The 26463-nt window shown below is 37.4% G+C and overlaps 1 protein-coding gene and 1 long non-coding RNA gene across 2 annotated transcripts; both read right to left on the reverse strand.

Moving 5' to 3' along the window:
- Positions 1-10738: 10738 nt before the first annotated feature.
- Positions 10739-16063, reverse strand: LOC105444448. The gene is made up of 2 exons (XM_030993561.1): positions 15899-16063; positions 10739-13512 (listed from the first exon to the last, which is right to left on the reverse strand). The coding sequence occupies exon 2, from the start codon at positions 13492-13494 to the stop codon at positions 11686-11688; it is 1809 nt and encodes a 602-aa protein (XP_030849421.1). The 5' UTR covers positions 13495-13512; positions 15899-16063; the 3' UTR covers positions 10739-11685.
- A 7104-nt stretch (positions 16064-23167) lies between these two features.
- LOC115927153 lies at positions 23168-25304 on the reverse strand. Its single transcript, XR_004065454.1, has 2 exons — positions 25126-25304; positions 23168-23353 (listed from the first exon to the last, which is right to left on the reverse strand). It is a non-coding gene; the product is annotated as an uncharacterized LOC115927153 (long non-coding RNA).
- Positions 25305-26463: the final 1159 nt, after the last annotated feature.

A 26463-nucleotide genomic window follows, 5' to 3' on the forward strand; every position in this document is an offset into this window, starting at 1 on the left:
TCATGTAAAATCACGTGATTTTTACGATTTTGGGGGGTTGGGCCCCCCCCCCCCTGGCGCTCAAGGGGGGGGGGGTGCAAATTGAAAAAAATTTGAGGATCAAAAAAAAAAATGTGCTCACTACCCCCCGTTCGATACCCAGTTACTGCATCTTTTTTTAAACCTCTGAAGAAAAAAAGACTGATGTTAAAACCATTTTCATTAAGTACATATTTATTGCTATTCTTTTTGGGGGAGGGAGCCTGATGACTGGCGCAGCTAGCTGACGACTGGCAGCGCCATTTGTCAGCTAGCTGCGCCATTCGTGGAAATGGGCGCTTCTCGTACCTGAAAAGGGGAATTTACTAGAGATTTAAAAAGGCACTCATGAGAATAGAAAATGGACACTATTTGCAAAGGAAAATGGGAACCCGTCAAAGGAAAAGGGGTACGTGTCAAAATAAAAGGATCACTCATCAGAGGTGGAAAGGGGAGGGGGCAAAAACAAATATAATATGGGCACTTGTCAAAGTAAAAGGGGCACTTTACCTATGTAAAAAGAGGCACTTCTTACAAAGCTAAAGGGGCAGTTTTCCTATGTAAAAAGGGGTACTTTGGGGGTACTTGAAAAGTGGGGGGGGGGGGGGGCACTGTGCCCCCCTGTCCCCCGGCCCAACCTGAATTTTTCGCCTGGCGTCCTAATGATCACGCCATCATCGGCTGGTAGCAAGTAAGTAGGGAGAGGTAGCGTTGGTGTGGGGGAGGTCAAAATTAATTAGGCCAGATTCTGGACTAGGGGGGGGGGGGTCTATTATATCAGTGGTTGGTACGGAAAAACTCCTTGTGAATATTATTTTTCTTATAAAAAGTAACATTTGTATTCTAGTTCCCTTTCTAGTACTTCCAGCCCGACTTCCAGCCAGTTGATCCGAGCCTCCATGGGGACTGCCCGTGCATGGGCGTGGCACTAATTGGTTAACCCTGGGTTTTGAGGAGGAGGAGGAGAAGAATTGGAAGAATTAGAAGGGGGAAGAAGGAGAAGAATATTGGTAGACCCTGTGTTTTGAGGATGAGGATTGAGGTGGAGGAGGAGGAGAAGGAGGAGGAGGAGAAGAAGAATTTGAAGAATATAAAGGAGGAAGTAGGAGAAGAATAAGAAGGAAGTGTTGAACCCTGCATTATCTAGTTCATCTAGATTTGAATCCCATCTTTATTTTGTAGAGACGGTTGGTCAGGGACGGAGCATCCTCTAGCTCAGGCTCCAGGATACTGGTTTGGGGAGATCCGGGGGGCGTTTCACAAAACTTGTCATCAGTGACAAATGACAGATTTTGTTATAAGCTACTGAAATCCTTGCTTCTGATTGGTTATCAGCAGATTTGTCACTGATTTTTGTCATTTGTCATTGAAAAACGGCTTTGTGAAACGCCCCCAGTTTAGCCAGTAATTAAGTCTTATGGAATATCACCCATTATATTCACGAAACAGCTGGCCTAGACAGGGGAAAAGAGAGGGGAAAGAGAGAGAGAAAGAAGAGAGAGGGGAGAAAGAGAGGGAGAGAGGGAGAGAGAGAAGAGAGAGAGAGAGAGAAGAGAGAGAGAGAGAGAGAGGGGGAAAGAGAAAGAGAAGAGAGAAAGAGAGAGAGAGAGAGAGAGAGAGAGAGAGAGAGAGTGGGGGGGGGGGGGGGGGGGGGGGGGGGGGGGGGGGGGGGGGGGGGGGGGAGAAATTACCCGTTTGCGTTTGCTCTCAAATTCTAAATATATTTCAATTTCATGCATTTCATTTCCCTTGGTTTGAAAAGTGGTATTTGTATTTATATATATTTCCCAACTGTCTCGAAGTAGTTGTCCCAATTCTATTAATTTTCCTATTGAACAATGTTAAAACTGCTTGTCCTCCTAGACAACAAGAAAGAGCCTTTGCCAAATGGAATAGACTACATCATTAGATTTGAATATATACATTTTTTGTATTTTGATACAATTACCTCTCTCTCTCTCTCTCTCTCTCTCTCAAGTTCTCTCTATTCTTTCCCTTCTTTCTTTCTCTTTCTTAATCCCCTCTCTTTTTTTCTCTCTTTTTCTCTTTCTTATCTCACCTCCTTCCTTTCTCACCCTTTTCTCTCCCCCCCCGCTCTCTCGCTCTCTCTCTCCCCCCCCCCTCATTTTTCTTTCTCTCTTTTTTAATCCCCTCTCTTCTTTCTCTTTCTTATATCAATTTCTCTCATTCTCTTCTCTTTCCCCTCCCTCTCTTTTCCCTCTCTCTTCTTTCTTTCTCTCTCTCTCTCTCTCTGTCTACCTCTCTCCCTCTTTCTCTCTCACTCACCCTCCCTCTCTCTCTCTCTCTCTCTCTCTTTCTCTCTCTCTCTCTCCCCCTCTCTCTCTCTCTCTCTAACCTCGTTTTTTCCCTCCCTATTCTCTTACTTCTTTATCGCATATTTTTTGATTTCGGTATGAATATTGACAAATACACAAATAAGGACGCGACGAATATTGGAATCATGATTAGCGTCCTGTCTACCAGTATAATTGTATTACAGAAAACAGTCTTATGTCTGTCATGGTTAATCCCCAAAAATATATCACAACATATTATCATATTAATATATTACAGGGGATGAGTTATACAAATATAAACTTCATAAAAGGCAACAAATACTAAACAAGTTCGGAGGAAACTTGACACTATTTGGGTGATGCGAGAGAATTTTTGTTTTTTCTTCCACCGACTCCTTTCAGTAATATTGTGTAAAAAAGGTAAACGATTTACATGTATTGGGCGATTCAGTGCAATGTGTCCCATACCACAAACGACATTTATTTTATCTATATGTTTCATCAATCAATGAAAATCTCTTGATATGTTTTTGACGTACTAACTGGAGTGATATAGCAGAAAACACAATTATTCAACGGTTATATTAATAGCTTCTTGATTTTGGGATGATTTATGTGAAGAAGAAAAAAACATTTCTCGCATTATGGGTACATTACACGGAATCGCCCCTCATAATAACCGAAGTTCCCGGGAACTGGTTCCAAACAAAAGAACCTGCGCATGAGGTTCGCCGTCAAATCATCCGAGCAACGGGCTGCCTTTGGAGCAGGCAAACTGCCGCTGGTAATTATCACCACGCCATTGTTTAGCAGAAAATTGTTTGGGTCCATCAGCCTTGACAACTTGGCCAGTATGACGTCACACATTAATTCATTTAAACGTAATATCATTTATCTACGTAAAGATGTACACTAACAATACCGGGCATGTACCCAGAATATACAAACATAATCTTATGTTACAAAATTTAACAGAAATCAACCAATTTTATTCTTACTAAGTACAGCTTTGCATGAGAATACATATTGTGTATAATCTGTTGATAATTATATAACAGTTTACAAGCAGTGGAACTTACTTGATTTATATAGTATTTGTTTTACCATGGATTTAATACGGATGGACATTCAACGTGATTCTTTCTTTGATCCAACATAGTCGCCGCCTTTTGATTATGTGCATCTTAATGAGAACATTCAGCTGTTTTAACAATAACGACTGCGTAAGCATTTTCGCTCATTGACAAAGGAGCAGTTTCCCTCTCTTGGGTTTTGTTTGGATGGTGTGCTCTGTAAGAGTGTGTCTTAAATAAAAGCATTATCAATGGGGAGCAGCAAAGTTGAAAAGCAGACGATTTTGGTGATATGAAATGTATTATTACTGATTCGCAAACTTTCGCACACACCTATGACCTTATAAAACAATTAGAAGGCCATGATCTGTATCAGCCCTGTGTGTTGTAACTCTGGAATATTATGAGGAAACAGGGGAATTGGGATTTTAAATCACAACCAACCAATCTAAAAATAACCTCTATCTGGTAATATCAACATGTTTTTAAAAAAAATACATGTACAGTACACGGAACAACAATTTCCGATTATAAGCCAGAACTGCACATCTATTTTCCATGATTTAGGTGAGTAATTATCTTCTGCGCATGTAGATTAACATGTGTAAAATCACTATCTTGATCATGTCCCGGCTTTTTGCCGGCGACCATCATGAGACCAAAGGGAAGAAATATGTACGGAATGTTATTGAGACGACATTGATGGAGACAATCAAAATGAATTCGTTAAGAAAACGATGAATGTCCATCCGTATTAAGTCCATGGTTTTACCAAAGATAAAATAGATTAACAAAATTTGTGATGAGAAAAAAAAGCATATAAACAAATCTTAGAAATACTAGTACAGTGCAGCTATTTACATTTTATGACAGTGCATATTGTATTGTTTCTTGGATAACAAAACTGACACAAAATTGAATTGAAAGTTATCTCAATATCAAACCCTTTTTTTCTATCAAAGATAGAATAGATTAACATGATTTCTGATGAGAACAAATAAAAACGAATACATGAAATGTATCATAGTGTGGATAGCAAAACCGTGAGACCTTTTCAATAAGTCCGATCAAAATCCATCTAAAAATTCAACATGTCTTAGGGGAGCCTTCCAAAGTTGCGACTGTGCCCGGACGCGTCGGGGCGCGATGAATAGAACAGTCGCGTCCCAAGAGACGCATTGAGGCGCAAAGGGGCGCGAAGGGGCGCAATAGTCACCCTCACCTGATTCTTGCATATGAAAAGAAACCGTCTATTGTTAGTATAAACCCGCTCTATTCTTCTTGCGCCCTTTTGCGCCCCACCAGGCGATGGAAGATTATCTCTCCCGTCATTGTTCTCGCTCGTGATGCGCGGTACAGCTTAAACTTGATATACAGAAAGTATTTGTCGGCCAAAGCCTGTCTTCCCCTCCTCCGGTTTTCGTTCTGATAAACTTTCCATTGTTTGTAAAAAAAATGATGTATTCTTCTCGCGTCGCGATCTATTCTTCTCGCGCCGTTTTGCGTCGTAACGGGCGGGGTATTACCTTTCCAATCATTGTGGCGAAGCTTTGCGATGTACATTACTACAGCACAGCATGAACTTCTCTGGTGGGATCGTCTTTGTTTTGGGGGGCAATCAACACACTCGTTCATCTTGATCAGAATACATTATGATTTATTTTTGTTGGGTTTAATACGCCTCCTTTTAATTTTTGTGACGACTGTATGAAATGTGAAATAAAGATGACTATGTACGATTAATGGTTGTTTAATTGCGAGCTTAATTGTCCCCAACAACAAAAAATAAAAGACGAATGATGTGAACGACTACATGTATGCGGTTATAGTCGGCAAATTCATTACTGTTTGGGTCGCTTGTGTATGTTTGTAATTTGAATGATTATCAACATATTTGTATAATTCCCACATCGCGATATGATTCTAGCGTCGTATAATGGACAAAGGAATTATCTTTCTCTCTCGTCATTCATATTCACGCTACGCGTTGCACATCGCCACAGCCTGAGCTTGGAAGAATTTATATTTTGTCAGTCTAATCCTTTTTTTTTCTCCTCCCATGACTTGGTTCTAATAAATTGAAGGTTTGCTTATTAGGGATAAGAAGGATAACATCAAACAAACGATTTACTCAAGATGACGCTCTTTTCATTTCACCTCGCTGTTTGATAAAGTAGAGTTTTACGGAGCGAATACAAAAGAAAAGTTCGCTCTAAGGCCAAATAAAAGTTTTTTTTATTAGTGTCCTGTTTTTTCGAAAACTAGGAAGGAGGAGGCCCTCTCTTTTCTTTTCTTTTTCTTTCAAAATGGCCGCTCAAAATGGCCGCTCGGTACATTTTCCCTGACAGTCGGGCTATTTTTCAAAATGGCCGCCGACATCTTTTAACTTTTTAAACAAATCAGTAATAGATCCATTTTAGTAGTGTTTTTCATATTATTTAACCAAAAATAAAAAATAGGAGGCGGCCCCCAAAAAGGAAGCAGGCGGGGACGCTAAACATGTATATTTTGTTAAGTGGCCTCAGGGAAAAAAAAAACATAAAATGCCGTGGCAGGATTTCACGCCCGAGATATGCCTTCGAAAATTGCCCGTCCAAAATGCGTTTTAAATCATAATAATTCCATAGCTCTTTTTAAAAGTGGAATAAATAGAAAAAAGAGTCCGGGAACTATATCGAGATTATAAAACATGTGTGTCATGAAGATGTAAACAAAAAAGTGTAGCCTGATGGTGATAAAGTTGAGCAGCAATTGGAAATGCAATACAAAACATTAATCAGTTCATGATGATAATTAATCATTCGACACAACATTCGAATCATTTATTCGTAGATTTTTATAATTAAGTGGCGAAAGTGAAATTTTGAAATCTTAATGCACAGATACAAAAAACATACCAAACATGTTTTGATTCTTATTCTAAAAAAAAAAAAACCGGCAAATTTTAAACGATCTTTTTAAAAGGAGGGAGGCGCTATAGCCCAGTGGTAGAGCAGAGCAGCTCGTAACCGGGAGCTCCCTGGTTAGAAACCAAGTCGATATGCTATTGTAAGGCATAACTCAACATTACATTTCGTTCGGAGAGGATCTTAAACCCGCCGGTCCCCTGTTTGCCTAATTCAGAGCATACACATGCTTCATATAGCAGTCAGGAAAAAAAAAGCGAACGGTACAGGAAGCTACCTTTTATGGATAGGCCTAAATTGAAGGTTTGGCTTAACTAGGGAGAAGAAGGATAACATCAAACAATAGATCTACTCATGATGACGCTCTTTTCATTTCACCTCGCTGTAAGATAAAGTAGAGTTCTATGGAGCGAATACAAAAGAAAAGTTCGCTCTAAAGGTAAAAACATAGAATGCCGTGGCAGGATTTCACGCGACTATTGTTTGATCGCTATAATTGTCCGACTTGCTATAGATTCTTGTTTAGCTACACATATGTGTGTGTGTGTGAGAGGGGGGCGGCGAAGTGAACGGCCGGACCAAAATGGCAGAGGTCAATCAGGAGGGCTCCGCTCGCTAGTTATAAGGACCGCTAATTCATTGGACAACTATTCATGAAGACCGCTATTCGTAATTTGAGAACATGGTCATTATGTATAAGGGTCATGAATTCGTAATACGACATCCCCCCTCCCCAAAACTAAATAAATAAATAGAAAACATGAATAGATTAATAAACTTAACTAATGATACAATATCAAATAATGCCCGGTAATTGGGAATAGCCGCCTATGAGCGGAACAATGGGCGCAACAACTATTAGCTGCTCAAAGAGCTGTCTTTTGTCATTGCGTTGCAAAAACAAAGTGCTTTTAAAAGTTACATGTACTATAATATCCGTATGCTATATAACACCCAATGTGAACATGACGTGTTCAGGCCTTATAACTATATACAGTGCACGTTAAAACAAAAGACTTTACTAGCGCTAGCTAACAAATATGAAACGTCAAAACGTCACGAACATTGAAGATAACAAATTGTTAAGACAAATGACACCACCAATAAAGTTTCTTCGCGAAGAAATATTCGATCGAATTTCATGTTTGGAACAGATAGGCGATTTCGAATTGTTCAATCTACCGAAACGTTTTGATGATGCAGGCTCCCGACAATACGACTATCATTTGTGTAATATCTTTAATTTGCAGATGTTTGTTTGTTTTGTATGACATATTTATAAACGCCCTATAATCTTATTTCAAGCAGAATCTTTCAATCTCTTTGATTATAAGTATCATTTTTAAATCACGGGTATTTAAATACAATAGCTGATTTTGCGAAGATTTAGAGAACCTACGTTTCTATTCTTTAAATCGATCTTGCATGAGAAAGAACAGAGTGATGATATAGATATATGACCTATTTTGATCGGATGACAGAACAAAATAAATGTAATATGAAACAAATAATGTGTCAAAACATACAGAAGGAATACAATTATACATATCGTTTTTGTTTTGTTCGTGAAGACATTAATATAATACAAGTAGTGAACACATTAATGAACAGAAATGAACAATCATAACAACGTCAACGCCTACACAACTTCGATATTTGGGAGGAAAATAACAATCAGAACAACAATCTAAATCAATGTCTTGTACGTAAAATAATAATAAAACATATCAGTAGCCAAAGTGAAAATTTTAGAGTCAAATCTTTCAAGACGAGAGCGGACACACACGCGGGGATTACATGAATAACTAATGCGTAGGAACGGGCGCGAAAGCTTTTCAAATTCACAAATTCACAATTCACAAAAAGCGCTTCGCCTTTAAGCGCACCCCTCCCCCCCCCCCCCCCCCCCCCCCACCCCCGGATGAGTGTTATGTAGGGTACGCATATGCATTTTCCCTCCTTTTGAAAACAGTCCCCTAAGTCCGGTGTGTAAAGTCAATACGGTCCGGATTTGTGTGTACTAGACGAGCCGTACTTTGGTGCGTGAAAAGTACCCCTTTACCAGACAGTAACAATGAGTCTCCAAACAATAGCCAGATTTGATATTCATATTGTGAGCATGTGCTTAGTTAAATCGGGATTCCCTGGTTATATTGAAGACGTGGGCTAATATCTGTTTGCCCAGTATTTCTCGCTGATTGTTTGACCAACATTAAATTGCTATTGTCCAGCTGACTTTTCTAAAGGCTTTTCTACCCTCGGCGCTAAAGGGATTGCGGAAAATTTCAACACTATTTGTGTTTCTTGATGACCCAGTAGAAGAAGAATAAGGGCTACCCTGCCCCCCCCCCCGAAAAAAATGTCCCAAAACAACGCAATCATTATTAATTCCGTTTACTACTTGATACCAACACGTGCATGATGGATCCCCCGGATGGATCCTTATTTAGACAGTGAGACAGTTCTGTTACGAGAAGCAATTCAACCAATTGCCATGGCTTGTATATGTTCTAGAACGCACTACGCTCTTTCGATAACACGTGGCCCCTATTCAGCACTATATATACGTATTTTAGTTATTCTTAACAATGACCTAGATCTAAAACTGGCCGCGGATGTAACCCCCCCCCCCCCCCCTTCGTCGCAAAGAAATATTCGATAAAATTCTTTGACACAGAATGATAAACTAATTTATTCTTGAGATATGTTTGGGGTGAAATTTCAAACATCATTTCCTGGTAACTCTCTTTTTTTTAATGCATGCTCTATTCTTACGATTTAGGCATAATTTACTATGTTGATTTGCAATTGATAATCTCCCTGGGAGTTTTGCGATATCCCCGATGATACGGGTACAGTGTATTTAATTTTCTTCGTAACATTAGTGTTTTGCAAAGAAAGAACATTCTGAAAATGAGCGTCTTCCTTCTAACGAAACATATTGATGATGTTCCCGACAATACGGATATCATTTGCATTAAAAAAATCGTAATACAGATAAAACGCTTTTTAAATCCAATTCAAGGAGAAACTATGACATTCTTGATTAAGTATCATTTTCAACATCACGGATTTTAAAATACGTTCTCTAATTTTAAGAAGATTCAAAGGATCTATGTATTGAAATAACAGACTGATGATATAATTATATGATTTATAATGATCATACGACAGAACTGTTTACAAGATGCAACAAAAATTGTTTTAAAAAAAAACAAGAAAATCAAAACATGCGATAACATCGCTATAAGGAAATATAAAATTACAATTAAAGTGTCAAAACATGCACGAGGAAAACAATGTCAGAGAGAGTGGGGTAAGTATAAAAATAAATTTGTTTTTTTTCGTGAACAAATCAATTTGTATTAAAATTGATACAGTATATTGAACACAATCATGAACAGAACAGGAGGAGATGAAAAATGAACAATCATGCCAACGTTAACGCCTACAGAACTCCGATTTCGAGAGGAAAATAAACAATCAGAACAAACATTGTAACCAATGTCATGTACGTAAAATAATATTAAAACAAATCAGTAGCCAAAGTAATGCTTTTCAGAGTCAAATCTCGCAAGACGAGAGCGACACACAAGCGGGCACTACATGAATAACTAATGCGCCGGACCGGGCGCGAAAGGGCGCGAAAGCTATTCAAAGTTTAAGCTCCCATTCACAAATGTCAAGTGCTTCACCGGGGCGCGCCCCGGCGGGGTAATTTCGTAACAATGAGACTCCAAACAATAGCCAGATTTTAATGAGCTGGCAACCAACTGAAGTCCTCTCCTATCCGACGCAAAAAGGCGCTAATGGGCGCATAAAGGCGCCTCCTTTGTTCTCATATCCTGCTCTGCGCCCCGACGCGTCGCGACACAGTCGCAACTTTGGAAGGCTCCCCTTATAGCAACCTGAAGAATCAACATACATATTATAATACAGCTATTGACATGCTATTAGCGTACATGAAATCTATAGATATAGATGCAGAAACAAAACCATCAAACCAAAAACTTGACAAACATGTCTCAATACAATATGTACAATTTTTAAAAGCATCCACAAATGTGAAATTTACATTAATTTGTTTGTATCCATCCGACTGCGATGACTATGTGTAAAACATACAGACTAGATGCTGTGCAGAATATATATTTGTTCATTGTATAGCATTTGATGCATCCAAAATACATATTCGAAGTGTATATTATGTATCATATATAACAGAATGAAAATCAACAACATTGAATCTTATAAATTATACAGCACAATGGAGCTATTTCCATGATAATTTGATATACAGTGTATTACAATTTAAAAAGAACGTGCAATTTATGTCATCATCATAGCATTTGCTTTGTCTAAATACATTTAAACGATTTACGTGTAATATATATTTCAGTGTTCATAGCAAGACGAATATTCAATTTAAAGTTTAGTCTTCGACATAATTTAGTATAATGTAGCTATTTTCAATAAAGGTTACCCGAAAAAAAGCTAATACGAACAAACAAATCAAACAATAACGTGCAATTTTTGTCATTGTCGTAGTATTTCTTTTGTCAAAATAACAGTATGTAGCTATTTACAAATTATGACAGATTAAAAAAATAATAATACCAAAAAACACAAACCAACAACCATAATGACAAAGACCGTATGCAAATAATTTCGATGTGTGTTAGAATGGTTTTGTCAAAAAAATGTCATACATGAAGTTTCTAGCACGAATCATCAATAAAGTTTACTCGTACAAATACCAAGTATAATGTAGCTATTTTCATGATATATTACAGATATGAGATAATACAAACAAACAACGTGCAATTTATGTCATTGTTTTAACATTGGTTTCGTCAAAAAAGTCCCTACATATCGATGACTAATATTTTTTTTGGCAACACGACAGATCCATACAAATTAGTCTTAGAATACTACGTATTATGTGGCTATTTACAATTAATGATAGATTACAAAAACAAAAGCTAATAAAACAGACAAACAATCAATAATCGAGCATTGGTTTTTGTCATGACAAGCCGTCATACAAAACAAAACACGTCATAAACTCATTAGTGATCTGATCATGGAACTGACTCACGTGATAAATGATACATCATTCAGAATGTATAAGCCTACTTAACCAGCGTAAAGCAACACGGATTCGTTCATGACTTGTTCAGATATAAAGCGATAGACCACGGCAGTTTAAAAACAAAAATGTGTAAATGAATGGCAACTGTCATCTGTGTTATTAAGATACATATATACATGTCAAGCGCATTACATTTACATCTTTAAGCAAAATAAGAAATACAAGTAAAACAGATAAACTCGCAAGAAAAAAGTAAAAAGAAACAAAAACCTATTTACCGCGTCATTGTGAACGGGCCTTTAATTTATAGGCTCGATCAATAGCTTTTTGAATACGAGAATTTTGTCTCCATCGCTAGCAATCAGTTTCCCTGATGATGTCATCATCACCTGAGATGAAACAAGGTGACCCTTCCTATCATGCAGTCTAGTTGGTAGAGGGAATGACACTACTCTTCTCTTCTTCTCACCACCCCCACTCATCACCTGATCAATCACACACGTCTTGTACTCATCATCTGATGTCACGACGTAGAGGTCGTCTATCATAGGATCGATGCAGGCATTCAGGATTACACCACTGTGGAGGATTTCCGGCCTATGAGCACCCTGCCTGTCGATGATGAACAGTCTGTTATCTCGTGGGTAGGGTTGAGCGATTATGTGACTTGATGATAGTACACCCCGCAACATTATATTCTCTCTACATGTGATTGGTTTCATGATCTTACGATCAGCTGGGTTGATGGCGTATATCTTTGACTGACCCCACTCAGCAGCGATGATCATCCCATCCTGGTCAACAGCTACATCCACCCCTGTGAAATCATCCGTTGTGTTTCTTGCTATTGTGACGTAATCGATGAGCTTCAATCGTCTGTCATGCACACTGATGCATCCAGCCAAACTACCCCTTGTACAACCCTTGCTGTATCTACCGCATAGTACCTCGCCTTCATTCAGCAATACACAGGAGGTAACATTTGATGTATTACTGCCGGTTAACACCCTCTGACTGTGTTTAGTGGTCATATCTAAAATGTATGTATAAACATGGCTACCCTTTAGTCTGTCTGAGATGATCACATTGCATTCATCTATGCATCCTACAATGACCGGGAATGTGATTTTATCTTTGACATTGATTGTATCGATGAGCTTCCACTCCCCATCAAACCTATCAATCCTCCCATCATACTTCTCTCTCCCAGCACCCTTCACAAACCTCACACCCGATATGGTACCAGTGATTTGTTTTACCTCACCTTCATTCAGTGATAATGGCTTCTTAAGTTCATCACTTACTGATGTCTTCACATGATGCCCATCTTTGGCGACATTGTTATCATCTTCGAGTACCGTGTCAAGTGTCTTTATTGTATTCCTTGTGGTTTTTGTGTTATCTTGCCATGTTTTCTCCAATTCTACAATCTTTTTCTCCTTTTCTTTAGCGATGTTTTGAATGTCTGTTTGAAGACTATGCTGTTTATTGTCGATGGGTTCTCGTCTTTTCTCTGCATTTGTACGGTTCAGTTCAAGTCGCTTCATTTTCTCCTCATCGTTCTTTCGAATCTTCTCTCGAAGTTGTTTGTTCTTCTCATTAAACTCCTGATTGATCTTTGCAGCATCCTCCTTCTCTATGCCTTTGTCTGTTTGGATCGCCTCATTGATTACCGAATCAACTTCAATTCTCAAAGCTTGTAGATGGGTGTCGGTGTCTTTCCTACACTGTTGAATCTGATCTCCATAAACTTGACAAAGCTTTAATTTGTCTTTTGCCTTTTCTTTCAGAGTGGTTAGACTCGCTTTACTTTCCATGATCGCGCCCTCGATATCCTGCCGCACGCAACACTGATCATGATGATCTATATGTGCGCATGAATAACACAGTGCTACACCATGTTTTTTACAATACAATTTGATTTCTTCATCATGCTTCACACAATATAGATTGGTCCCACCCTTTCTTGCTTTACCGATGCATCCCCCTGTGGAGGCGCAGTTATCGCAGAGCTTCTTCTTCTCCTTCACGTAGTACGTCACATCTGTGATTGCCTCACAGTTCTCTCCTTCACAGATGTCTTCTGCAGAGCTGAAGTTAGCCGCCATACTGATCAGAATGTTGACCTGTAGAACACAAATAATAATGATATTGAGACTACTACCAGTAGTAGGGGTTGTTTGATGCAAATTCTTCTAAAAGCACCAAATTTGACCCAGAGGTATGCTATTACGATTTCTGCCGGACGCAAAGAAGGACGCCCTCTGAGACTGCTATAGCATTTTTGCCTGCTTGTAGACTGGGCGTGTGAGGTCTGAAAAACCCCTTAATATATCAACTTTTATCATACTAGCCCTTTTCCTTTTGGAACTACACTTGTCCTTTTACTCAGAGGTGGCAGCCATTTCGGATTTGACCAATATGAGCAGCATGACAGCCTCAAGGAGACCTCGAAATGGTTAAAAAGAACATGATAATCTGATTCTCTGACCCCGAAAACCCCATAAATATATAATATGTTATCCTTCTAGCCCTTTTCCTTTTGGAACTTCACTTTAAAAACCAGGGTCTAGAAATTCTTACATCAGTATGGTATTGCATTTTTTTGACAAAATTCGTATTGATTATAAAGGTGTGTAGTTTTATGCTCGGTGTTAAAAGTATCATCACGTGATTTCGTTTAGGGCGGTTGATTGGTCGAATAAGTTTTCACGTGTTCACAGAAACATACATTTATCATGATTTGTTAAGCAAATTATGACAATGCACATCAATTTTGTGATTTGTATTTTCCTTTGGCAATTATTGACCAATAGATTATTTGTCCGATCTTGTTACAATTACATTAACGTTTTAGCAATATGTATATTGATTATAATGATAACTAACCAAGAAACAGCATGCATGTTTATTATATATTCGTGTACCAGCCTGTACGTTAATCTTGAATTTACTTCAAATGATGTATGTGATGGAGTTAATGCAATGGAGATTAGAATATACCCATTGGTTGACAGTTGCCAACATTGATTATGAATAATCAGTTTACCACTGGCTCTTGTACCCTGGTCGATGATAGGGAATATGGAATGTGGGACCATTAGAAACCCATAGAAAAATCTCCAATGGATCAACAAGAATATAAACACCAAAAGTGGAATTGAATTTGTTATGATTCCATATATTGGTGTTAATCTACACCAGTAGGAGTTGTCAAATATTAACACCAAGAGTGGAATTGAATTGTTGAATTTAACACTCTTGTTTTTGCAGAGTACTATTGACCTAGGCAGATGGCGGCCGTTTTGGATTTGACCAATATAACCAGTATGGCAGCCCCGAGGAGACCTCAAATCGATGAAAGAACATCAAAATCAGATTCGCAGACCCTGAAAACCCCATAAATATATAAACTTTTATCAAACTAGCCCATTTCCTTTCATAACTACACTTGACCTTTTAACTCAGATGGCGGGCGCATTTTGAATTTGCCCAATATGGCAGTCCCAGAGGTTGCCCGGCAGAAATCGTAATAACTCGGGATATACAGAAGAAAAAGTTTGTGGGAAAGAAAGAGACTGCGAGAGATTAAAGAGAGAGAGAGATTTAGAAATAAAATCACATTAGCAAAACGAATGTGTATGTGACAACCCAGTGGCGTAACGGACCAAGCATTTAAATAATAGGGGCTGGGACACTAGTAAAATGGGGGACGGGGAGGGGGCAGCAGTCTACAAAGTTGGTGAAATGTTGATTAACAAGGCTGCCGATAAGGGGTATTGTGTGGGAAGTGTCTTATCTTCTTCTTTTTTAATTTTAAATTCCATCCCTACTCTTTTTTTTTTCGCACTCCTTCTTTTTGTTGTGAGGGGGGGGGGGGCGGGGGGGGGGGACTTTTTGATGGAAGTGTGTTGTCCATATCTCTGTCATGTTGGGAGCTTCATAGTTGTCGGCAATTTGGTGTTAAAGGGGCACGTTCCCGCCAGTGTAGTTAACGCAATTCATAATATATGTATATGCAATATTTTTTCCCGTAACATGAGAGTAATTTTAATAGTTTCATACTATTAATTAAATGTATTGTTAACTGTAACTGTATAACTGTTTTAAATGGGGGCACGCTACAAGAGTCCTATCTCGCACCCCGGGGCAACGTGTCTGACACGGCCGGTTGTAGCAACTACTCCGAAGATCAAGATTGCAGTAATCTTGATCTAAGGAGACACGAACGAACGAACGAGCAAAACGAATTTTGTTGTCTTTAGTTCTCTCTTTCTAATGATGCTATATAATGTTCCCAAGCTCATTGTTTTTTTCCCATTTTGTCTCTCGATCTATAGTTATTCTCAAACTCGTTGCATATTCATTTCATTCTCATTTCAAACTCGTTTTATGCTCGTTTCATAACCGTTTCATCAATGTTTCTTTCACTTCCGTGTTTACGGCATATTGTCCACGCCCCTATCAAAACAACCCAGCTCACTCCCCACACATCTAAGTTGATATTCTTACCTTCGTATTTTGAAATCCTGAAGAAAGTTCACCTCCTCGATTGGTTGTCCTTTGATGTTTAAACTTCGCCTAAAGAAGAACAACTCGATAATGTAATGGTGATTTGCAAGCACTTTGTTCAAGTCAACTTAAGATGGCGTCTAACGTAGGCCTATGAATGTATACCATCCAAACTAAACCGAACATGACACTGCGATTGCCTTTACACATTAAGTCAATACTTTTCACGCATGCCTGCATGTCGTGCAAAAACAGACAAATAGAGGGAACAAATATGCACCATTGTCACATGATGCGAAATTAGTGACAAAAGTTTATTGACACAAGATAACCCCTGCTGCACTTTGTAAACAGATTGACATGAAATATGTCACACACAAATCATAATGAGCGAAACTTAACATAATTTTCATAAAACATCAATGTATTCTGCTGTTTGTGCTTTTAACGGGTTATTTTGTAATACTTGGTGCTTATACAAATAATTGAAATTGATCATTTTCCCTCCCTTAAAGATATGTCCCTTTTGCAGCTAACCTCAAATTCTGTAGAACTTTGCAGGAATTATGAATATTTTTTTTTTTTTATTTGATTTGATTTGATTTGATTTATTGGTTTCTGCATCTTTTCTTTTTTTTTCATCATACATTTTCATGAACATAATATGGCTTGATACAATATTTCAAGTGCATATAATTTTATACAGATAATAAACGATATTAAACAAATATATTGAATTTAAAGAAGTATATTGAATGCATAATTAACATACATTAGATGCAGGAGGGCTACATAAATAATCAAAGTAGCTTGACGTGCCCGCAGCCCTCAACTTAGATACAACAATACAATTTTTTTTTTTAAAGTGACTTGCAGAAAAGAAAAGGAAAGGGGAGAGAAGGAGCGTTGGTAATAATAAAATAAATCTCATACATCTGCTGATTGAATGCAGGTTCATTCATGAATGGAAAAACGATGCTAGGTCATGGACGATTACACATCATTGTTGAATGTACAGTCAATGTAGCCTACGCACGAACATGAATACAGTAGAATTACACACGACATGATCAATACTTAGACAATAACATAGTTTTAACTGCCTTCTTAAAATAATACAATGTCCTAAGGTTTCTTATTACAATGGGCAGAGAGTTCCAGATGTCTGGGCCAGCGTGTCCTATCTGTGAAATTTAAACGTTAGCAGTGTCCTAATATTCAAATTATGCAAGGAAACCCGTTTACTTGCTAGACTCACTGTCAGACACTATTGTCAGTATTGAGTGACTGACTGGCTTTTTCTTCTTCTTTGGTAATAACATACATAAAATGAGCTGTAAAGGATTTGTCTACATCAATAACCCACTTCTTGTAATGGCCAAAATTAAACTGATTGAAAGTTGCGCGGCATAAAACGTACGACCATGCGGTACAATGGTCTGAAAATCAAGACTACTACTTATTGGCTCTATAGCTAAATTCGATTTGACAGCTAATAGTCGTTATTTTCCCACTTAAAGACATTTTCGAGCCCCATTTTTTTTAAGGGGAGTTCTAAATTAGTATTATCCTTCAAATGCCATTGGAATTTAACCTGCAAAAGAGACATAGTACCTTTAAAGGTATTATGTCGAATTTGCAGCTAACATCAAATTCTGTAGAACTTTGCAGGAAATATGTTATTAGCGCATATGACATCTACTGATAGACCAAGAAACAAAACCATAAAACCATATATGTCGTGCAGAAACAGGTAAAGAAGAGGGGCAAATTAGTACCATTGTCGTCATGATGAAGTTGTATTGACAAAAGATAAGTCCCGTTGCACTTTGTACATAGATTGATATGAAATGTATGAATAATATTTCAGCGTTACACATAAGGATTTTATTGGCTTCATTCACAAGACCAGTCGAAGCGGAGAAGTGTGTGTGTGTGTGTGTGGGAGGGAGTGCAGATATATAATTGGCAAGTCTAAGAGGAAAAAAATATGTACCATTGTGAATGACGAAGGTGTGCTGACAAAAGATAAGCCCCGCGGCACTTTGTAAATATAGATCGACATTAAATGTGTGAATAATATTTCAGCGTCACACATAAGAAATGCATTTGCTTCACTCACAAGGCTAGTCGAATTGGAGAAAGGGTGTGTGTGTATTTGTGTGTGGAGGAGGGGGTGCCCCTATGATTTTACGGGGGGGGGGGTGATTTTTACGGAATTTCGGACCCCCTCCCACGCCCCCACACCAGCCCGAGAATTCTGTATCAGCATACACTGTTTCATAATAATTATGCAAAACGTCATTGATGTGTGTGTGTATTGAGGCCGAGACAGTCAATAATATACCATCATTATGATAATTTTCATATAAATGTCAATGTATTCTGCTGTTTATGCCTTGTGAGGAGGGATTTCGTAATACTTGGTGCTTTTAAACGTAATTGAAACTGATCATTTTCTCTCCCTTAAAACCGCCTTATCTTTCATTATACCCTCTCTTATTTATCATTATAGTCTGTTGAGAGCCAGAAGGGTGTTAAAGATAAAGACCAAACGGAATTACCGTACGTACTCTTTCTCTAGTAATTGTCTCTCTCCCTCTCTCTTTCTATCTCTCTCTCTCTCTCTATCTGTACACATCTTTCTCTATTCACAACGTCTCCTCTCTCTTTGAACAGATTTCTTTAGTTTTTGACCCCTCTCTCTCTCTCTCTCTCTCTCTCTATTTCCCCTCTCTCTTTTCCCCCTCTCTCTCTCTTTTTTTCTCTCTCTCCCCCTCTCTCTCTCTCTCTCTCTTTCTCTCCCCTCTCTCTCTTTCGTTTTGTTTACATTCTGTTATTTTACTTCTTTATCGCATATAAATTATGTGATTTCGGAATGAATATTGACAAATACACAAATAAGATCACAATGATTATCTGAATCGTAATTAGCGTCCCGTCTTCCAGTATAATTTGATTACAGAAAACAGACTTATATGTTTCATGGTTAATAACAAAAAATTATATCAAAACATCGTACCATGCTACATTTCATTGAAAATTAATGTATATGTTTATTAACAGAATATTGATGTACATCAATGAAGTTTAATTAATACAGATAATAATAACATTCAGGGGAAGAGTTATTAAAATATAAACTTTATAACAGAAACAAATACTGATAATAATAATCAACAACATTTGTATAGCAGAAAACAGACTTATACTAGACAATTTCGGAAAGAAATAACAAAATATTTGAGTGATGCAAGAGATCTTTTGACCTCAGCATGCTGGGATTCGAACCCTCTACCCTTTGGACTGAGCTATGAGAGTCGTAAAGAGGTATACCAGATCATTACCGGGCTTAGAGACTTAATTGTAATTTGCGCTATATAAAAACTGAGTATTATTATTTTATTATTATGTATGCAGAATGTACAAACATAACCTTATGTTACACAATTTTAGAGAAATCAACATATTTGAGTATTACAACGTGCAGATTTGCATGAGAACACATATTGTGTATAATCTTTTGATATATCAAAATTTACAAAGCAGTGGAGCTAACTTGATTTGTATAGCATTTGTTTTACCAAATAAAAAAAATAGATTAAAAAAATGTCTAATGAGAAATAAAAAATGAACGAATCTTAGAAATACTAGTACAATGCAGCTATTTACATTGTGTGACGGTGCATATTGTATGGTATCTTGCATTAAAAAACTGACAAAAACCTTAATTGAAACGTTCTTGAATATTAAACCTTTTTTTCCTTCTATCATAGATAGAATAGATGAACGTAATTTATGATAAAAACAAATATGAACGAATCTTAGATATACTAGTACGATGCAGCTATTTACATGTTATGACATTGCATATGTTATGGTATCTCAGATTACAAAACTGACACAAACCTTAATTGAAAATTATTTAATATTAAACATTTTCCCCTTCTATTTAAGATAGAATAGATAAACATAGTATCTAATAAGATTCATGTGAACGAATGTAACAAATACAAGTGCAATGTATAGATATTTACATTTAATGTATCATTGTGTGGATAGCAATAACGTAAAAACTTTTCAATTCAACCAAAATCCATCTAAATATCGACATGTCTTATAAATAGCAACCCGCAAAATCAACACATTTAAATCCTACCGAATTCTTATCATAATGCAGCTATTGACATAATATTAGCGTATATGAAGTATATTGATAGACCAAGAAACAAAACCATCAAACCATAAAACTCGACAATCATGTCTCATTACAATATATGTACAACAAAAAAACATCCACGAGTTTGAAATTTACATTAATTTTTGTTGTATCCATCCGACTGCAATGTCTATAGGTAAATTATACAGACTAGATGCTGTACAGAATATTTCATTGGTATATTATGTAGCATTTGATCCATCCAAAATACATATTCAAAGTTTAAATTTATCATATAATAACAAAATGAAAGTCAACAATATTGAATCTTGTAAATTATACAGCACAATGGAGCTATTTCCATGATTATTTGATATACAGTGTATTACAATTTAAAAAGAACGTGCAATTTATGTCATCATCATAGCATTTGCTTTGTCTAAATACATATAAACGATTTACGTGTAATATATATTTCAGTGTTCATAGCAAGACGAATATTCATTTTAAAGTTTAGTCTTCGACATATTTAGTATAATGTAGCTGTTTTCAATAAAGATTACCCGAAAAAAAGCTAATACGAACAAACAAATCAAACAATAACGTGCAATTTTTGTCATTGTCGTAGTATTTCTTTTGTCAAAATAACAGTATGTAGCTATTTACAAATTATGACAGATTAAAAAATAATAATACCAAAAAACACAAACCAACAACCATAATGACAAAGACCGTATGCAAATAATTTCGATGTGTGTTAGAATGGTTTTGTCAAAAAAATGTCATACATGAAGTTTCTAGCACGAATCATCAATAAAGTTTACTCGTACAAATACCAAGTATAATGTAGCTATTTTCATGATATATTACAGATATGAGATAATACAAACAAACAACGTGCAATTTATGTCATTGTTTTAACATTGGTTTCGTCAAAAAGTCCCTACATATCGATGACTAATATTTTTTTTGGCAACACGACAGATCCATACAAATTAGTCTTAGAATACTACGTATTATGTGGCTATTTACAATTAATGATAGATTACAAAAACAAAAGCTAATAAAACAGACAAACAATCAATAATCGAGCATTGGTTTTTGTCATGACAAGCCGTCATACAAAACAAAACACGTCATAAACTCATTAGTGATCTGATCATGGAACTGACTCACGTGATAAATGATACATCATTCAGAATGTATAAGCCTACTTAACCAGCGTAAAGCAACACGGATTCGTTCATGACTTGTTCAGATATAAAGCGATAGACCACGGCAGTTTAAAAACAAAAATGTGTAAATGAATGGCAACTGTCATCTGTGTTATTAAGATACATATATACATGTCAAGCGCATTACATTTACATCTTTAAGCAAAATAAGAAATACAAGTAAAACAGATAAACTCGCAAGAAAAAAGTAAAAAGAAACAAAAACCTATTTACCGCGTCATTGTGAACGGGCCTTTAATTTATAGGCTCGATCAATAGCTTTTTGAATACGAGAATTTTGTCTCCATCGCTAGCAATCAGTTTCCCTGATGATGTCATCATCACCTGAGATGAAACAAGGTGACCCTTCCTATCATGCAGTCTAGTTGGTAGAGGGAATGACACTACTCTTCTCTTCTTCTCACCACCCCCACTCATCACCTGATCAATCACACACGTCTTGTACTCATCATCTGATGTCACGACGTAGAGGTCGTCTATCATAGGATCGATGCAGGCATTCAGGATTACACCACTGTGGAGGATTTCCGGCCTATGAGCACCCTGCCTGTCGATGATGAACAGTCTGTTATCTCGTGGGTAGGGTTGAGCGATTATGTGACTTGATGATAGTACACCCCGCAACATTATATTCTCTCTACATGTGATTGGTTTCATGATCTTACGATCAGCTGGGTTGATGGCGTATATCTTTGACTGACCCCACTCAGCAGCGATGATCATCCCATCCTGGTCAACAGCTACATCCACCCCTGTGAAATCATCCGTTGTGTTTCTTGCTATTGTGACGTAATCGATGAGCTTCAATCGTCTGTCATGCACACTTATGCATCCAGCCAAACTACCCCTTGTACAACCCTTGCTGTATCTACTGCATAGTACCTCGCCTTCATTCAGCAATACACAGGAGGTAACATTTGATGTATTACTGCCGGTTAACACCCTCTGACTGTGTTTAGTGGTCATATCTAAAATGTATGTATAAACATGGCTACCCTTTAGTCTGTCTGAGATGATCACATTGCATTCATCTATGCATCCTACAATGACCGGGAATGTGATTTTATCTTTGACATTGATTGTATCAATGAGCTTCCACTCCCCATCAAACCTATCAATCCTCCCATCATACTTCTCTCTCCCAGCACCCTTCACAAACCTCACACCCGATATGGTACCAGTGATTTGTTTTACCTCACCTTCATTCAGTGATAATGGCTTCTTAAGTTCATCACTTACTGATGTCTTCACATGATGCCCATCTTTGGCGACATTGTTATCATCTTCGAGTACCGTGTCAAGTGTCTTTATTGTATTCCTTGTGGTTTTTGTGTTATCTTGCCATGTTTTCTCCAATTCTACAATCTTTTTCTCCTTTTCTTTAGCGATGTTTTGAATGTCTGTTTGAAGACTATGCTGTTTATTGTCGATGGGTTCTCGTCTTTTCTCTGCATTTGTACGGTTCAGTTCAAGTCGCTTCATTTTCTCCTCATCGTTCTTTCGAATCTTCTCTCGAAGTTGTTTGTTCTTCTCATTAAACTCCTGATTGATCTTTGCAGCATCCTCCTTCTCTATGCCCTTGTCTGTTTGGATCGCCTCATTGATTACCGAATCAACTTCAATTCTCAAAGCTTGTAGATGGGTGTCGGTGTCTTTCCTACACTGTTGAATCTGATCTCCATAAACTTGACAAAGCTTTAATTTGTCTTTTGCCTTTTCTTTCAGAGTGGTTAGACTCGCTTTACTTTCCATGATCGCGCCCTCGATATCCTGCCGCACGCAACACTGATCATGATGATCTATATGTGCGCATGAATAACACAGTGCTACACCATGTTTTTTACAATACAATTTGATTTCTTCATCATGCTTCACACAATATAGATTGGTCCCACCCTTTCTTGCTTTACCGATGCATCCCCCTGTGGAGGCGCAGTTATCGCAGAGCTTCTTCTTCTCCTTCACGTAGTACGTCACATCTGTGATTGCCTCACAGTTCTCTCCTTCACAGATGTCTTCTGCAGAGCTGAAGTTAGCCGCCATACTGATCAGAATGTTGACCTGTAGAACACAAATAATAATGATATTGAGACTACTACCAGTAGTAGGGGTTGTTTGATGCAAATTCTTCTAAAAGCACCAAATTTGACCCAGAGGTATGCTATTACGATTTCTGCCGGACGCAAAGAAGGACGCCCTCTGAGACTGCTATAGCATTTTTGCCTGCTTGTAGACTGGGCGTGTGAGGTCTGAAAAACCCTTAATATATCAACTTTTATCATACTAGCCCTTTTCCTTTTGGAACTACACTTGTCCTTTTACTCAGAGGTGGCAGCCATTTCGGATTTGACCAATATGAGCAGCATGACAGCCTCAAGGAGACCTCGAAATGGTTAAAAAGAACATGATAATCTGATTCTCTGACCCCGAAAACCCCATAAATATATAATATGTTATCCTTCTAGCCCTTTTCCTTTTGGAACTTCACTTTAAAAACCAGGGTCTAGAAATTCTTACATCAGTATGGTATTGCATTTTTTTTGACAAAATTCGTATTGATTATAAAGGTGTGTAGTTTTATGCTCGGTGTTAAAAGTATCATCACGTGATTTCGTTTAGGGCGGTTGATTGGTCGAATAAGTTTTCACGTGTTCACAGAAACATACATTTATCATGATTTGTTAAGCAAATTATGACAATGCACATCAATTTTGTGATTTGTATTTTCCTTTGGCAATTATTGACCAATAGATTATTTGTCCGATCTTGTTACAATTACATTAACGTTTTAGCAATATGTATATTGATTATAATGATTACTAACCAAGAAACAGCATGCATGTTTATTATATATTCGTGTACCAGCCTGTACGTTAATCTTGAATTTACTTCAAATGATGTATGTGATGGAGTTAATGCAATGGAGATTAGAATATACCCATTGGTTGACAGTTGCCAACATTGATTATGAATAATCAGTTTACCACTGGCTCTTGTACCCTGGTCGATGATAGGGAATATGGAATGTGGGACCATTAGAAACCCATAGAAAAATCTCCAATGGATCAACAAGAATATAAACACCAAAAGTGGAATTGAATTTGTTATGATTCCATATATTGGTGTTAATCTACACCAGTAGGAGTTGTCAAATATTAACACCAAGAGTGGAATTGAATTGTTGAATTTAACACTCTTGTTTTTGCAGAGTACTATTGACCTAGGCAGATGGCGGCCGTTTTGGATTTGACCAATATAACCAGTATGGCAGCCCCGAGGAGACCTCAAATCGATGAAAGAACATCAAAATCAGATTCGCAGACCCTGAAAACCCCATAAATATATAAACTTTTATCAAACTAGCCCATTTCCTTTCATAACTACACTTGACCTTTTAACTCAGATGGCGGGCGCATTTTGAATTTGCCCAATATGGCAGTCCCAGAGGTTGCCCGGCAGAAATCGTAATAACTCGGGATATACAGAAGAAAAAGTTTGTGGGAAAGAAAGAGACTGCGAGAGATTAAAGAGAGAGAGAGATTTAGAAATAAAATCACATTAGCAAAACGAATTTTGTTGTCTTTAGTTCTCTCTTTCTAATGATGCTATATAATGTTCCCAAGCTCATTGTTTTTTTCCCATTTTGTCTCTCGATCTATAGTTATTCTCAAACTCGTTGCATATTCATTTCATTCTCATTTCAAACTCGTTTTATGCTCGTTTCATAACCGTTTCATCAATGTTTCTTTCACTTCCGTGTTTACGGCATATTGTCCACGCCCCTATCAAAACAACCCAGCTCACTCCCCACACATCTAAGTTGATATTCTTACCTTCGTATTTTGAAATCCTGAAGAAAGTTCACCTCCTCGATTGGTTGTCCTTTGATGTTTAAACTTCGCCTAAAGAAGAACAACTCGATAATGTAATGGTGATTTGCAAGCACTTTGTTCAAGTCAACTTAAGATGGCGTCTAACGTAGGCCTATGAATGTATACCATCCAAACTAAACCGAACATGACACTGCGATTGCCTTTACAAATTAAGCCAATACTTTTCACGCATGCTTGCATGTCGTGCAGAAACAGACAACTAGAGGGAACAAATATGCACCATTGTCACATGATGCGAAATTAGTGACAAAAGTTTATTGACACAAGATAACCCCTGCTGCACTTTGTAAAAAGATTGACATGAAATATTTCACACAGAAATCATAATGAGCGAAACTTAACATAATTTTCATAAAACATCAATGTATTCTGCTGTTTGTGCTTTTAAGGGGTTATTTTGTAATACTTGGTGCTTATACAAATAATTTAAATTGATAATTTTCTCTCCCTTAAAGATATGTCCCTTTTGCAGCGAACCTCGAATTCTGTAGAACTTTGCAGGAATTATGAATATGTCATGCATGTTCTATCTGTGAAATTTAAACGTTAGCAGTGTCCTAATATTCAAATTATGCAAGGAAACCCGTTTACTTGCTAGACTCACTGTCAGACACTATTGTCAGTATTGAGTGACTGACTGGCTTTTTCTTCTTCTTTGGTAATAACATACATAAAATGAGCTGTAAAGGATTTGTCTACATCAATAACCCACTTCTTGTAATGGCCAAAATTAAACTGATTGAAAGTTGCGCGGCATAAAACGTACGACCATGCGGTACAATGGTCTGAAAATCAAGACTACTACTTATTGGCTCCATAGCTTCTTAGTCGACTTGACAACTAATAGTCGTTATTTTCCTACTTAAAGACATTTTCGAGCCCCATTTTTTTAAGGGGAGTTCTAAATTAGTATTATCCTTCAAATGCCATTGGAATTTAACCTTTTCATTTTTGGGGCCTGCAAAAGGGAAATAGTACCTTCAAAGGTATTATGTCGAATTTGCAGCTAACATCAAATTATGTAGAACTTTGCAGGAAATATGAATATGTCACGTATGTCCTATCTGTGAAATTATAACGGTAGCAGTATCCTCATTCAAATTATGCAAGGAAACCCGTTTAATTGTTTAGACTTCACCGTCAGATTAGTGAGTGATAGACTGACCCTTTTTTTCTTTGGTAATGACATACATAAAATGAGCTGTAACGGTAGTAGATGAGCATCAATAACACACTTCTTGTAAGTTAAACTGGTTTCGGTAGATCACTCCTGGCCAG

The sequence above is a fragment of the Strongylocentrotus purpuratus genome, unplaced genomic scaffold, assembly GCF_000002235.5.
Source record: "Strongylocentrotus purpuratus isolate Spur 01 unplaced genomic scaffold, Spur_5.0 spur5_scaffold_20, whole genome shotgun sequence".
Classification (NCBI taxonomy): Eukaryota; Metazoa; Echinodermata; class Echinoidea; order Camarodonta; family Strongylocentrotidae; genus Strongylocentrotus; species Strongylocentrotus purpuratus.

Coding starts and splice junctions, on each gene's coding strand:
- LOC105444448 (XM_030993561.1), bottom strand. CDS start 13,494: ATGGCGGCTAACTTCAGCTCTGCAGAAGACATCTGTGAAGGAGAGAAC.